The 13,321-nt window shown below is 38.2% G+C and overlaps 1 protein-coding gene across 12 annotated transcripts in view; it reads left to right on the top strand.

The window, feature by feature from the left end:
* nrxn1a (neurexin 1a) overlaps nucleotides 1-13,321 on the top strand; it is a 1,527,797-nt gene that overhangs the window by 1,438,822 nt on the left and 75,654 nt on the right. The window contains exon 21 of one of the 12 annotated variants that reach the window (XM_059985912.1): nucleotides 3,289-3,301. The exons of the other annotated variants lie outside the window; for them this stretch is intronic. Coding sequence (XP_059841895.1) covers nucleotides 3,289-3,301 — 13 coding nt within the window. The remainder of the gene's footprint in view (nucleotides 1-3,288; nucleotides 3,302-13,321) is intronic. 12 annotated transcript variants of the gene reach the window in all.

Genomic DNA, 13,321 nt, shown 5'->3' with positions numbered 1-13,321 from the left:
TATTCCAGATGTGGCCCAACCACTATTCTATAAAGTTGCAACATAACCTCCTGCCTATTGAACTTAATGCTTCAAATAATAAAGCCATTCATGTCATATGGCTTCCTTACCATGGGCAACCAATTTCAGGGAGCTACAGACTTGAACCCCAAGATCCCTCCTAACATCAAAATATTAAGGGCCTAAAATGTTGCCATTGACTGTACTCACTCCTTTTACATTTGATCTCCCAAAATATAACACGTTGTACTTGCCCAGATAGAGCTCCATCTGCTATTTCTCTGTCCATATCTACATATCTACTGACCTACATCCCACTGTATCCTTTGGCAATCTTCAACACCATCCAAGCTACATCAATCATTGTATTATCAGCTAACTTACAAATTCCATCCATGTTCTCATACAAGACACTTACATGTATCCCTGAATAGATCCCTGTAGAATGCCACTAATCACAGACCTCCAGCCAGATTAAGACACATTGCCTCTACTCCCTGTCTCCTATGTGCAAGGCAGTTGTGATTACATGTGGCCAGCTCACCATGGATTCCATTCATCTTCACCTTCTTGATGAGCTTACCTTATCAAATGACTTACTAAAATCCATGCAGACAACATCCACAGCTTCATCAACCACCTTGTTCACCTCCTCAAAAAATTAAATCAAGTTAGTACAACACGATTTACTCCTCACTAAGCCATGCTGACTGTCCCTAATTAGGCCATGGTTTTCTCTGAGAACGCTCTCCAATAGCTCCCCTACCACTGATGTGAAACTCTCCAACCTACAATTTCCAGAATTTATCCCTATTTCCTTTCAAGTTCTTTGCACATGAACTGTTCATAACCCGTACAGTTTGCAGATTGGAAATACAGCTGTAGAGGACACCTGCAGCCTTACAGCAGCTGGCAAATACAGTCTCCTAAGTGTTTATTTGTCTGTGTGGCTGAACACGTTGGGCATTCGTAAGGTGTGGCGGGCGTGTATAAATAAAATTTCCTAAAATAATTCTTCATGAGCATTTTGAATGTTTACAAGGGATGTATTCTCTGTTGACCTGTTCCATACATCCTCTAACTAATGAACTATAAAGTCTGTGATCAGCAGGAGTCTATATTACTCTGGCTTTCAAATTATGAGGCTGGCCAGTAAATTGCAGAAATTGAACAATCTAATTTTTTAAAAGATTTGATTTTGGCTGGATACACAACTTTGTCCCAGGATTTATATTCTGTTAGTAAGGCTTCTATATTTTGATCCTTTATTCTCTTTGCCTCATTATGCCTCTACCTTCTGATGTCAACCCCACAACTATGCCTGACATGGAAGCACCACTCCCCTCTCCCCAACCTCCAACTACAAAATGTCCTATCCCGCAGATTACTTGAAGGCATAATTCCCTGATCCCAAAGTCCACTCCAAACCTAACCCTGCTGTTATATGACAATCTATATGAATCACCTAAGTTGCCACATTACATCTTCTAGGCCAATAACTTTCCAAATGTTTAATTGCCCAGATGATATGACATATTGGTAGTTTTGTCTGTCTCCTCACTTTCTCAATCAGTATATACCGCTTCCTGTCAAACAGTGGGTAGCTCTAATCTCTGCGGGACAGGACCATGGATAGGAAGTTATTTCATTAGCAGATTTAAAAGTATGCAGATAGAGAAGGCTGGATATGCACCAGGAGCTGATAAGTAATCAAGGGGTCCCATTAGCTCACTAACTACAATCAGAGCTGAGAGGTAAGATAACAACAGTAATCAGGAACTCAGTCATTAGAGAGATAGAAAGGTGCTTCAAAGTGCGAGGGTACTATGTTACTTCCCTGCTTCCGAGGATTAACAATGGCACAGGACAGCTGCAGAGCATCTCGAAGGGAGAGGGTGAAGATGTAAAAGTTGTGGTCCACATGATAAAAGTAAATGGAAGAATATAATCCTGTATGAAGATTTTAGGAAACTAGGGATGAGATTAAAAAGCAGGAATTTAAAGGTTATTAATCTCAGGTGTATCTCAAATGTTGTAAAGGAACAAGTACATAACTTTGAGATTAGAGCAATGGAATGAAGAGCTGGAAAAAGGGTGGGAGGGATTAAGATTTCTGATATATCAGGTCCATTTCTGGAGCAGGTGGGACCTGTACCTGCACCAGTTAGACAGTGCAATATGCCTTTTGGGGAGGAGTTGGTCAGTTGGTATATGGGTTGCTGGTGCTCAAGGGGGCTGGTTTAAATTAGCTTGGCAATGTTTGAGTCCAGAGAGCAGAAGTGGAAGAAAACTAGAAGAGAAAATTAATAAGCAAAATATATAGGCAAAGGAAAGACTGGCAAGCTGCCAAGTAGATCAAAGTATGGAAAAATATTAAAAAGCCAAACTTAGAGCCTTTATATGTAAATACACACTACAGCTGCAACAAGGAAGAAAACATTATGCTGTGATCTAATTATAATTACAAAATACGACCACGAGCAGGGAACTAAATATTCTAGCCTATTCAAGGATTAGAGAGGATAAAGGAAAAATGAGGAGGTTGGCAATCGAATTGAGGAATGGCATCATTGTTGATGTTAGAAAAACATTGGGTTGGAAATTTGTGGTATGGAATTATAATCAGGTTGGATGGAGCTCAGAAGCAATAGAGATCAGAAAGCATTGGTGGAAGTTATTCATTGCTCTCTGAATGGTAGTTGTGATATAAGGAAAAGCATAGTGAGGAAATGAAAGATGCATATAACAGGATGGACAAAGTAATATGGGAGTAATAGCAATTCACATATAGTCTGGAAATATACTAATACGATAGAAAAGGAATTTCTAAAAGTTCAAAGGAAATATATATTTTTGATTATTGGATACAGCGCAGAGTAGGCCATTCTGGCCCTTCAAGACATGCCACCTAGCAATCCCCAATTTACTCCTAGCTTAATCATGAGACAATTTACAATGACCAATTACTCTATCAACCAGTATGTCTTTAGACTCTGGGAGGAAACCGGAGCACCCAAAGGAAACCCACGTGGTCACATGGAGAAAATACGTACTCCTTACAGGCAGCAATGGGAATTGAATGTGGTTACCTGTACTGTAGAGTGATACATTAGAAATCTAAACCCTTCCCACCATTTCTCCAGCTCTGCATTCAATTGCTGTACAGTACAACATTGTGCTATCCAGTGTATATTATCAATGTACATATATGCCACCATAGACAAAGCTGAGATTCATTTTCTTGTAGGCATACTCATAATAGAATCAATGAAAGACCAAACCAACAAGGCAGACAACCAGTGTGCGAAAGACAACGAACTGTGCAAATACAAAAGAAAGAGAAAAAAAAATGATAAACAGATGAGCAATAGATATTAAGAACATGAGAGGAGATTCCTTAGAAGTGAGTCCATTAGTTGTAGGAACAGTTATGTGATGGGCAGGTGAAGTTGAGTGAAGTTTCGAGATCAGTATGTTCAGGAACTGTTGAGCAAGCAGATCATTTGGCAATGAGAAAGGTTAATTTACACTCTTGTTGGAAAGAAAATACGGCAATAGTGATCATAATGTGATGAACTAGGAAAGATATTAAAGGGTACAACAATGGACAACACAGACATTAAGAGCTTTTACTAATATATGAAAAGAAAAGACTAGTTACCCGAAATGTAGATTCTTTCCATATTGTGGACTATAGAATAAATATTTTGTGTTGGCTTCACAGTGGAAGACACAAAGATACCCAGAAATAATAGAGCATCGAGGCTCCACTGTAAATGAAGGAATAAACAAAATACTATCAGGGAGGTTAATGAATCTGAAAACTGAGAAATCAAAAGGACCTGATGAGTGATATCCCTAAGTTTTGGAAAGTTGGCTATTGAGATTGTGGATATTCTAGTTGTCATCTTCCAAAATTCTATTTATTCTGGAATGACTCCAGCAGACTGGTAGGTAGAAAATATAAGAGGAAGGAAAGAGAAAGGGATCTAATAAGCCTGTTGTTGATGGGAAAAGTTTTTAAATCCAGAAAGATTCAAGATTATTTATTATCATTCTTCAGTACACGAGTATAAAAGAAAATTGAATAATTATTACTCTGTGTTCGATGCAAAAAGAAATACACATACTCAGTAAATAAAAATGTAAAAACAATCCCATAACCACAATGTTGAGTGTGACCATATATAAATAAAACTAGTTTATATCCATAGCTAGCTTATATTCATAGGGCTGTGGAGAGGATGGCTGATGTAGATGTAATGCTGATGGGGTTGGGTGGGTTAATGGGTGGAAGTGGAAGTGACAAGCCTGACAACTTGGGGGAAGTAACTGTTTTTGAGTCTAGTGGTCCGAGCGTGGATGCTCTGTAGTGTCTTCCCTGATGGGAGTAGGCCAAACAGTGCATAAGCAGGGTGTGTGGGATACTTCATGATATTGCTGTCCTTTCACCAGCACTTTTCTGTATATATGCCCTTGATGGTGGGTAGGCTGGTGCCAGTAATGTGTTGGGCAGTTTTAACAACCCATTGTAGAGGCCTCCTGTCTGCCCCAATGCAGCTTCTGTACCTCACAGTGATGCAGCAAGTTTCAATTGTGCACCTGTAGGACACCGTGAGTGTTGAAGTGCATAATCCAGCCTCCTCAGAAAATAGAGGCGTTGTTGAGCTTTCTTGATCATGGAAGATGTGTTCTGGGACTGTAAGAGGTTGTCCAAGAAAGACACACCCAGGAGTTAGAAATTACTCACAGTTTCAAATGTTGAGCCTCTGATGTGAAGAAGGGTGAAAGTGGCATGGGCTTTCCTGGAGTCGATAATCTTCTTCTTTGTTTTGTTGACATTGAGGAAGAGGTTATTTGCCTAGCAGCTGGCCTTGAGTTCTTCCATCTCCTCTCTAGGACACTTGGGAAGTAGTAATACTGAAACACAGAATTAGCATAAATTTATGGCAGGGAATTTCTAAGAGGATTGGTTAGCAAATAGGAAGCAAAGAATGAGATGAAACAGATACTCTTGTGTTGATTGGATGTAACAGGTAGGACATAAAGATTGGTGCTTGGGCTAATTTACAGTCTATATCAATAACCTAGCTGAAAAGTATATTGGTGCTATTCCCTTGTTTGCTCTGACACAAAACAAAGTAGAAATATTAGTGGTGATGATGCTAAGTAGCTCTTAGAGGTGGTAAGAGTAGATACGTTAAATGCATGGGCAGCAAGATGGATGATGGAATAAGATGCACAAAACTGTGAGGTTATTCACTTCGGTAGAAAATTTGTTTTAAATCACGCAATATTGGGTCATGTTCTGGGCTGTAAGCAGAAGAAGCTTTTTCATTGGAAGGGTAATGTTACCTCTTTGAATTTGGACCTTGGTGGGATGAGGAGACTCGGAGACCCTATCATTGATTGCATTCAAAACAAATTACAACAGATTTCTGGATATTTAAGAATCTAAGAGTTATGACATTTAGGCCGGAAAATAGTATTTGATGTGAAAAAAGTATTTATGATTTTGTGGAAAGTCACTGTGGACTTGAAAGGATTTCTCCCTTACATGTGCTCTAACTCTATATCCAGCTATAGTTTTCACACTATTGGCTAGCAGCTCTGCTTTCTCTCAGTTTATGTACAGCTTTCTTTTTCTCAGTTTTAGTCCAATGCTTTGTCAAAATGTAGCCCTCAGCTAGCTTCTAATTCTGTGTATACCATTGTTTTTTGTCAGATACCAGTACACACACACACTTTATCTCCCACTCCCACTGTCTGTTTGCTCTCCAAATGTCTTTCCCTGGCACTGCTGTTTTAGTTGGGATTTAGTTCAATACACAATAGAGAACGGATCTTGTATTAATGAAATATGAATTAAGCAGAAAAGTAAATTGCAAAGATTTGAACTTGAACTCTGAACACAAGATTATTTCTGCATTAGACACAAAGCCCGTGTAGCTATTTCAGTAAAACCCCTAAATTGATTAGGATTCTGCCTTGAAATAAACCAAAATTCAGAAATGACTTGAAATAGTTACACGTCTTCAAACAACATCTTTAATGATCCATGCTGTATTCAATTAATATTCCATCTGAAATTTCAATTCAAATTTTATTAGATAAGCTGTTAAAACCATAGAAAAAATTGGGACTAATGATGTTTCTACAGCTAGTTTGGGATGATTCCAGAAAAATATTTTTCCTGTAATTCATCAGAGGGTCATCAGAGAAATCAGTGAAGTTAAATTTGACATGAGAATCCCTTGGAAATTCTCATGTCAAATTTAACTTCATTGATTTGCTAATGGATTTTCTCAAGCTAATGGAAAATCCATTGTCTTTTCTTTAAAAGAGCCAAACTTGCAGTGTTCAAGTTGGATTATGCAAAGCTTTTCTGTAAGTATCTTCCAAGAAAGATTTGCACCTTCATTAACTGTAAGTATATTGCCAGAAATCAAGTAGAGAGCACATAAAATATAAATATCTTAACAGTAACCTTAACAGTATTAATGTGCATAGGTGAATTGAGGTCCAAGTTCATAACTCCCAGAAAGAAGGCATATGATGTGCTTTGCTTTATTAGTTGAGGAAACAATTTCAAGATTTGCAAGTTATGTTGCAGTTTTATAAAACTTTCGTTAGGCTGCATCTGAAATATTGCATTCAGTTCTGGTTTGTGCTTTGGAGAGAGTGCAGAAGGAGTTTATCAGAATGAGCACAGATTAGAGGGCATGTGCTGTAAAAGGGGGTTGGACAAACTTGGGTTGCATTCTCTGGAGTGGTGGGGGCTGAGAGGAGATCTAATATAGGTTTATATATTTATGAGAGGCATAGAAAGATTAAATTACTGATACCTTTTTCCCATGGGTTGGTGGTGAAGGCAAACACAACAGAGACATTCAAGAGGCTCTCTGCAAGAATTGGAAGATAATGGACATTGTGTAGGCCATAGGGATTAGGTTAGTTAACTGCTAATTTAATTAGTTCAGCATGACATCATGGGCCAAAAAGCCTCTTCCTGTGTGGTGTTCTATATTCAATAACGGACACTATATATTAAGGGAACTATTTTTGTTCTTGTATTTCCAATATAAATGTTATACTTTAGACCACCAATTTTTGAAATGGAACTTGCTCTTATAATTTTTAACTTTTGTTACGAATTCCCGTAACTGGATCACTTACCAGCAAAGATAGAGAGGTCCGTTGAAGTCTGATGGTACTATTTTTAAAAGTATTTATTGATAAAGGGCACAAAAATAAGATTAATGCAAACATACAGATAATATACGTCATCAATACTAAATCTAGCGTGCGGGTATAATAATAATCAATAAGAAATCGTTCTATCGTTGTCTAGGGGATAATGTATTGTCCGATGGAAAGATAACTGTCACTATCAGTTTGCTCAAGCTGCAGCGTTGTTGGGTTTAAAAACGATGTGGTTTAACTTGCCCCATGTCTTTTATGATGCCAATCCGTTGAGTCAGGGAAGCGGGCTTCCCCGTTGTTAGCTAAAAGCTGTCTTCCGTTAGTTCCAGCCATGGAATCGAACGCACGTGGCTTCCTTCAGATGACTTCCTGCTGTTACGTGGTCGCTTAATGTTTCTTCTGGTGCGTCTAGAGGGGTTGTTCCCCAGACCCTCTTTTATACTTCCTCACGGGGTCTCCGATGTCAATCAGGTTGGGATGATGCAATCCCTCAACCAGCCCACTCTGAGGGGCTTCAATGAATGGTACAGTACTCAATACACAACTTGGTCTTCCGGAGACAATGGCCATGTCCCGTAGCTTTACATCACCAGGGAAATGAGGCATTTTGCACATCCCACTCTCATTTCCTGGGCCCCTTGACCCAACCCATCGGTGATCTTGCGATTCTCACAAAGGAGGGGGCTACGGACGTAACACCTTATAACATTCAATATTGTTACAAGTGTTTAAGAGAGGAGTGATAGGATAGGCAAGAAGGAATTGAACCACAATATTAAAAAGAAATTTGATATTTTCTAAAGGAGATAAATTCAAAGACTGGTGATTCAGAAAATAAATTGGATAAAAATAGTTCTGTAGACCTATTTGATTTCATGGTTTTCGAATAAGGGTATAAATTTTCTGAATCCGAATATCCTTCCTGTCAATCTATTCATCAAGCCTTGTGTGACACTGTAAGAGTTCTCAATTTGAGTAAATTGAGAATAGGGATGAAGCCTCATTGGATCAGGCCTCAGCCTCAAATTTATGCTGAACAATAAACTGATTTTTTAATGGACAAAATTGTATTTATGCATGTAATAAATTCAACAATGGCATCATGGAATCACTTCAATGAACAATATCTACCCTAATCTTTGTGCACTGAGCTACTGAGGACTTTTCATCGCCTCTAATGGCATTCACCCGTCATAACATCTGACACATAAGGATGAATGGATCACAGAAATTTTGGACTGTGACTTTCATACCAATTCTCTGGGCTATGTATCTTAGAGGTTTTCACTATACCCAAGCAATTCAAACAAGATTCAAAATAATAAAATCAAACTGTACTCCATGAAACCCTTCTAAACATGCTATTCAGCCATTAGGATTCTCTGAATATTGCATTTCTTGCTCTCATATTTCCAATTTAATCCAGTTTTCTTACCTAAAGCACAATGACTTTAAGGCCAGAAACATTTGGATTATCCTTCTCTAATAGGTTCAGCACAGCTGTGGTCAGATGGTGAGTATTGTCTGAAAGAAAGAGGTTGATCAATAATTCCATTTCTCAATTTACAACCTTTTGTTCTTCTAAGGCAATAGATCTGGACATGCACTAAATTTGTGTTCTTAGGGTTATAGTTTTCAATTTTACTGTAAAATTGGACTGGGTGACAAGAAAGCGTAATATTTCATTCACATCTGCAATATTAATCTTTGTTTATTTAATATATAAAATTAGTAAAGCTGACCAAGATCTTCAAAAAATATCTGCAAGTCTTCCAAACTGCTGATAATTCAAGAACATTGGAAGTTAAAGTCCAATAGCATTTGGAAAAATGTAGCTTTACAAACATTTTGTTGCTTAAAGAGAAAGCACACAAAACATTGCACCACTAAGGTAGCATAGTGGTTAGCCCAATATTATTATCATGCAAGCAAGCTGGGTTAATTTCTGGCACTATCTGTAAGGAGTTTGTACCTTCTCCCATGACAGGATAAGTTTGCTCTGGATGCTCTGGTTTCCTCCCACATTCCAACGACGTATGGATTAGTAGGTTAATTTGCCATATTGGTGTAATTGGGCAATGCAGGTTCATTGGGCTGGAAGGGCCTGTTACTGTGTTGTATCTCTAAATTTAAAAAAATTATATCAAAGAAAATAAAAGTTTCTTTGTGCTTAATGAGTGGAACTAAAATTTTGTCAGTCAGAGAAGCAGAAGACATTTTCTCAGTCCGGTTCTGTCCCATACTTTCCATCAACATTTCCAACAACACTCTGCTGTTTTAGTTGATTAAAGCCGCATGGCCAAGCCCTGCAACAACCTAGTCAGGAAGCTACTGAGTTTTGTTGACAGTTCCGTGATGAGCTTCTCTCACCTGCCAGCAACATGTACATCAGAACACATAGGCACAAACTTGTTGGCAGACAATAATTAATAGTTTCTAAATGATATAAAGATTTAATAACATTTAAAATAACACCTTGATTTTCATGGCAAAACAGGTGACATATTTCAATTTTTATCTTTCTTCCCCAGCTATGTCATGAGAGAGACACACTTAAGCATGTTCACATAGCCTAATATGTTACACAAGATCTTAGGTCCATGCAGGTCCTACCTAATGTGGTCAAGGAAGCTAATGTCTGCCAAGCTGTTCCTTCCTGCCTACGAATGGAGACAATTGAGTATACAAGTAGTAAGGGTGGAAGCAGCCACATTCCAGAAAATCAAGACCAAATTGTATTATTTACCTAAAATTATTATGATTAAAGTTGGATGCTAAATTGATAAGAAAAGGATCTGCTCTAAGATCTCTGAACACAATCAGCATAGACTGTCGAGATGTTATCACTGGTTACATCTATTCACTGAATGTCTATGCATACATCATCCACGTCAATTATATTAAGAATACATTACCTTATTAAATTTATGAAATGCTTGCAGTTAGAGTAGACATTCCTCAATTGCAAGAGGAAGTCAAAATAATTTGTCAGTTTGATTTACAAAGCAGAAAGCAAACTTAAACTTAAAACTATGCTCCCTTATGATGGCAGGGAATTACAATGCAATCATTGCTTCTGAAATCTGAGTTTGATCCTGACCTCTGTTGCTGTCTGTGTGGAGCTTGCATGTTCTCCAAGTAAACTTATGAGCTTCTACCATGGCAGACAATGACACATGCGTTTAGGTTAATTGTTTGCAGTAAATTACCCTTTAGTGCAGGTAATTGGCACCAGAATCAAAGAAGATGTTGGACAGAGTAAGGTGCAGTCTATAGAAAAACAATTGGGCTTGAATTGGACTGTCAGGTTGCTCTCTAGCATTTGACATAGACTAAACGGAAACCTTCTGTGCCACACTAAGTAAATAATAAATAAATCGTTGCAATCAATCAGAAGGGTGGTTAATGTTCGCAAAGTTGAAACAAATTTAGATGAGCAGTTTGGCAGAACTGAAGTAAGAAATAGGTGTATTATGTATTTTTTGGGAAAGGTGGAAAGCAAACACAAGTTTTAAAGATTGTTTAGAATGGCCTGTAAACTACTTAAGTAAAATAAAAGAAGCAAATCAGTGAGGCATACTGAAATACAACTATGAAAAGTTAGATTTGGAGTCTCTCGTTATAAAATTGTAGGTATTTAGATATGATTAGGACACTATTTTCCACGTGTATTTAAGTAATAAACGTTAAGAAATTGATCATGCTTTTTCCTGTGAATTATAAGAGGCAGCCATTCTTTAAAACTTACCTTTCATTGCATTCTTTTATGGAATGTTAACAAATGAATATTTGAGGTGCACAAAGACTCCAGCAATGACCATTGATTTGCTGAATTCTGTTGTTTTGTTTGTCCTGTTTATTGCTTTGCTACTTCGTTGTTTTCAAAATAAATTATACTGCAGATGTACTTCATTTAAGCAAAAGTATAGCTGCACTGTTTTATTTTTGAAGTATGAATTTCTCCAATTAAATTAATTAGTGTATGTACATTGATGCCTTGTATAACAGTCTGTGAAATGGAGACATCACTTCTTCCCTTATTAGGCAGAGGGAGAGCCTATGGTATGTTGACTTACTGGGTGAACAAGTAGTCTTTGGGGTACTGCAAGTCTGTGCCTTTATTGATGCTTTGCTGCTGCTTGTGCGTGGGGGGGGGGGTTTCTTTGGGATTCTAACATTTAACTGTCATTGATTCTTTAGGGCACTCCTCTTTGTGGATGTTTGCGAAGAAAAAGCATTTCAGGATGTATATTGTATACATTTGTTTGACATTTAATGTACCTATTGAAACATTCACTGAGTATGAATTGGTACATGGCCACTGGTAGCAGTAACTTTGACCATAAGACCATAAAACAAAGGAGCAGAATTAGGCCATTTGGCCCAAAGGGTCTCCTCTGCCATTCAATCATGGCTGATCCTTTTGTTTTTCCTTCCTCAGCCCCACATCCCAGCCTTCTCTCCATCACCTCTGATGCCATATCAAATCAGGAGCCTATCAAGCTCTGGCTTAAATACACCCAATGACCTGGCCTCCACAACTGTCTGTGGTAACAAATTCACCAAAGAAATTTCTCATCATTTCTGTTTTAAATGGCTGCTCCTCTATCCTGAGGCTGTGCCCTTTTGTCCTTGACTCCCCCACCATGGGAAACATTCTTTCCACATCTACTCTGTCTAGGCCTTTCAGCATTAGAAAGGATTCAATGAGAACCCCCTGCCTCCTTCTAAATTCCAGCAAGTACGGACCCAAAGCGAACAAATGTTTCTCATAAGATAACGCTTCATTACTGGAATCCTCTTTGTGAACCTCCTCAGAAGCCTCTCCAATGCCAGCACATCCTTTCTTAGATGAGAAGCCCAAAACTGTTCACAATACTCAAGGTGAGGCCTCAACAGTGCCTTATAAAGACTCAGCATCACATCCCTACTCTTGTATTATAGACCTCTTGAAATGAATGCTAACATTGCATTTGCCTTCCTTGCCAGTGACCCACCTGCAAGTTAACCTTTAAGGTGTTCTGCACAAGGACTCCCAAGTCACATTGCATCTCAGATATTTTGATTTTCTCCCCATTTAGAAAATAGACTGCACATTTATTTTTTCTACCATACTACATGACCATTCATTTTCCAACATTGTTTTTCATTTGCCACGTTCTTGTCTATTCTCCTAATCTCTTACTGCAGCTTCCCTGTTTCCTCAACACTACCTGCTCCTCCATCAACCTTCGTACCATGTGCAAACTTGGCAACAAAGCTATCAATTCCATCATCCAAATCATTGACATGCACAGCTGGCCCTCCTTATCCGCGATTTCCACATGCACAAATTCAACCAACCGCTAATCGTGAAAACCCAGAAGTGCTGTTCCAGCACTTGTTGTTCGAGCATGTACAGACTTTTTTTTCTTGTAATTATTCCCTAAACAACGCAGTATAACAACTAGTTTACATAGCATTTACATTGTATTAGGTATTATAAGTAATCTAGAGATGATTTAAAGTATATGGGAGGATGTGCGTGGCTTATCGTGGATCGGGACCCAAAAAAATCGGAAGTTCTCTTACTGAGTAAGTCGGAACAGGTACATCTAGTATTATTTAGCGTTAGTTACTGAAACGTTTGTCTTAGTATATAGTATATAATTTACCTTTCTATGCGTATAAAATGCATCACTGTGAGTTTACTCAGATTAAATTCCTCATCCAAATTTTCAGCTAATCTATGTCCTCTATACTCTTAGACAAATTTCTTCCCAATCCATATGGCACCAATTTTTTGTCATCTGCAAACTTGCGCCCATCATACTTCCCACATTCGCTTGCAAGTCTTCAGGATATATCATAAGCAACAAAGGTCCAAACACCGATCTCTGTATGCACTGCTGATCATGAACTTCCAATCATCAAAATATCCCTCCAGCAGTACCGTCTGCCTCCTATCACCGAATGTTTTGGATGCCATTTGCCTTCTTGCATTTGATCCCATTTAGCTCAGCCTCCTAGACTAGCCTACCTTGAAGAACAATGTCTATTGTTCTGTATTTATTAGTCTTTTTAGTTACCTCCCCACAAATTTGCTCACATTAGTAAGAAAGGATGTGCTCCTCACAAA

This window comes from Hypanus sabinus, chromosome 12 (genome assembly GCF_030144855.1).
Source record: "Hypanus sabinus isolate sHypSab1 chromosome 12, sHypSab1.hap1, whole genome shotgun sequence".
In the NCBI taxonomy this organism is placed as follows: Eukaryota; Metazoa; Chordata; class Chondrichthyes; order Myliobatiformes; family Dasyatidae; genus Hypanus; species Hypanus sabinus.
Note: the sequence above shows the minus strand (reverse complement) of the source record. Positions and strands in the feature narration are given on the sequence as shown.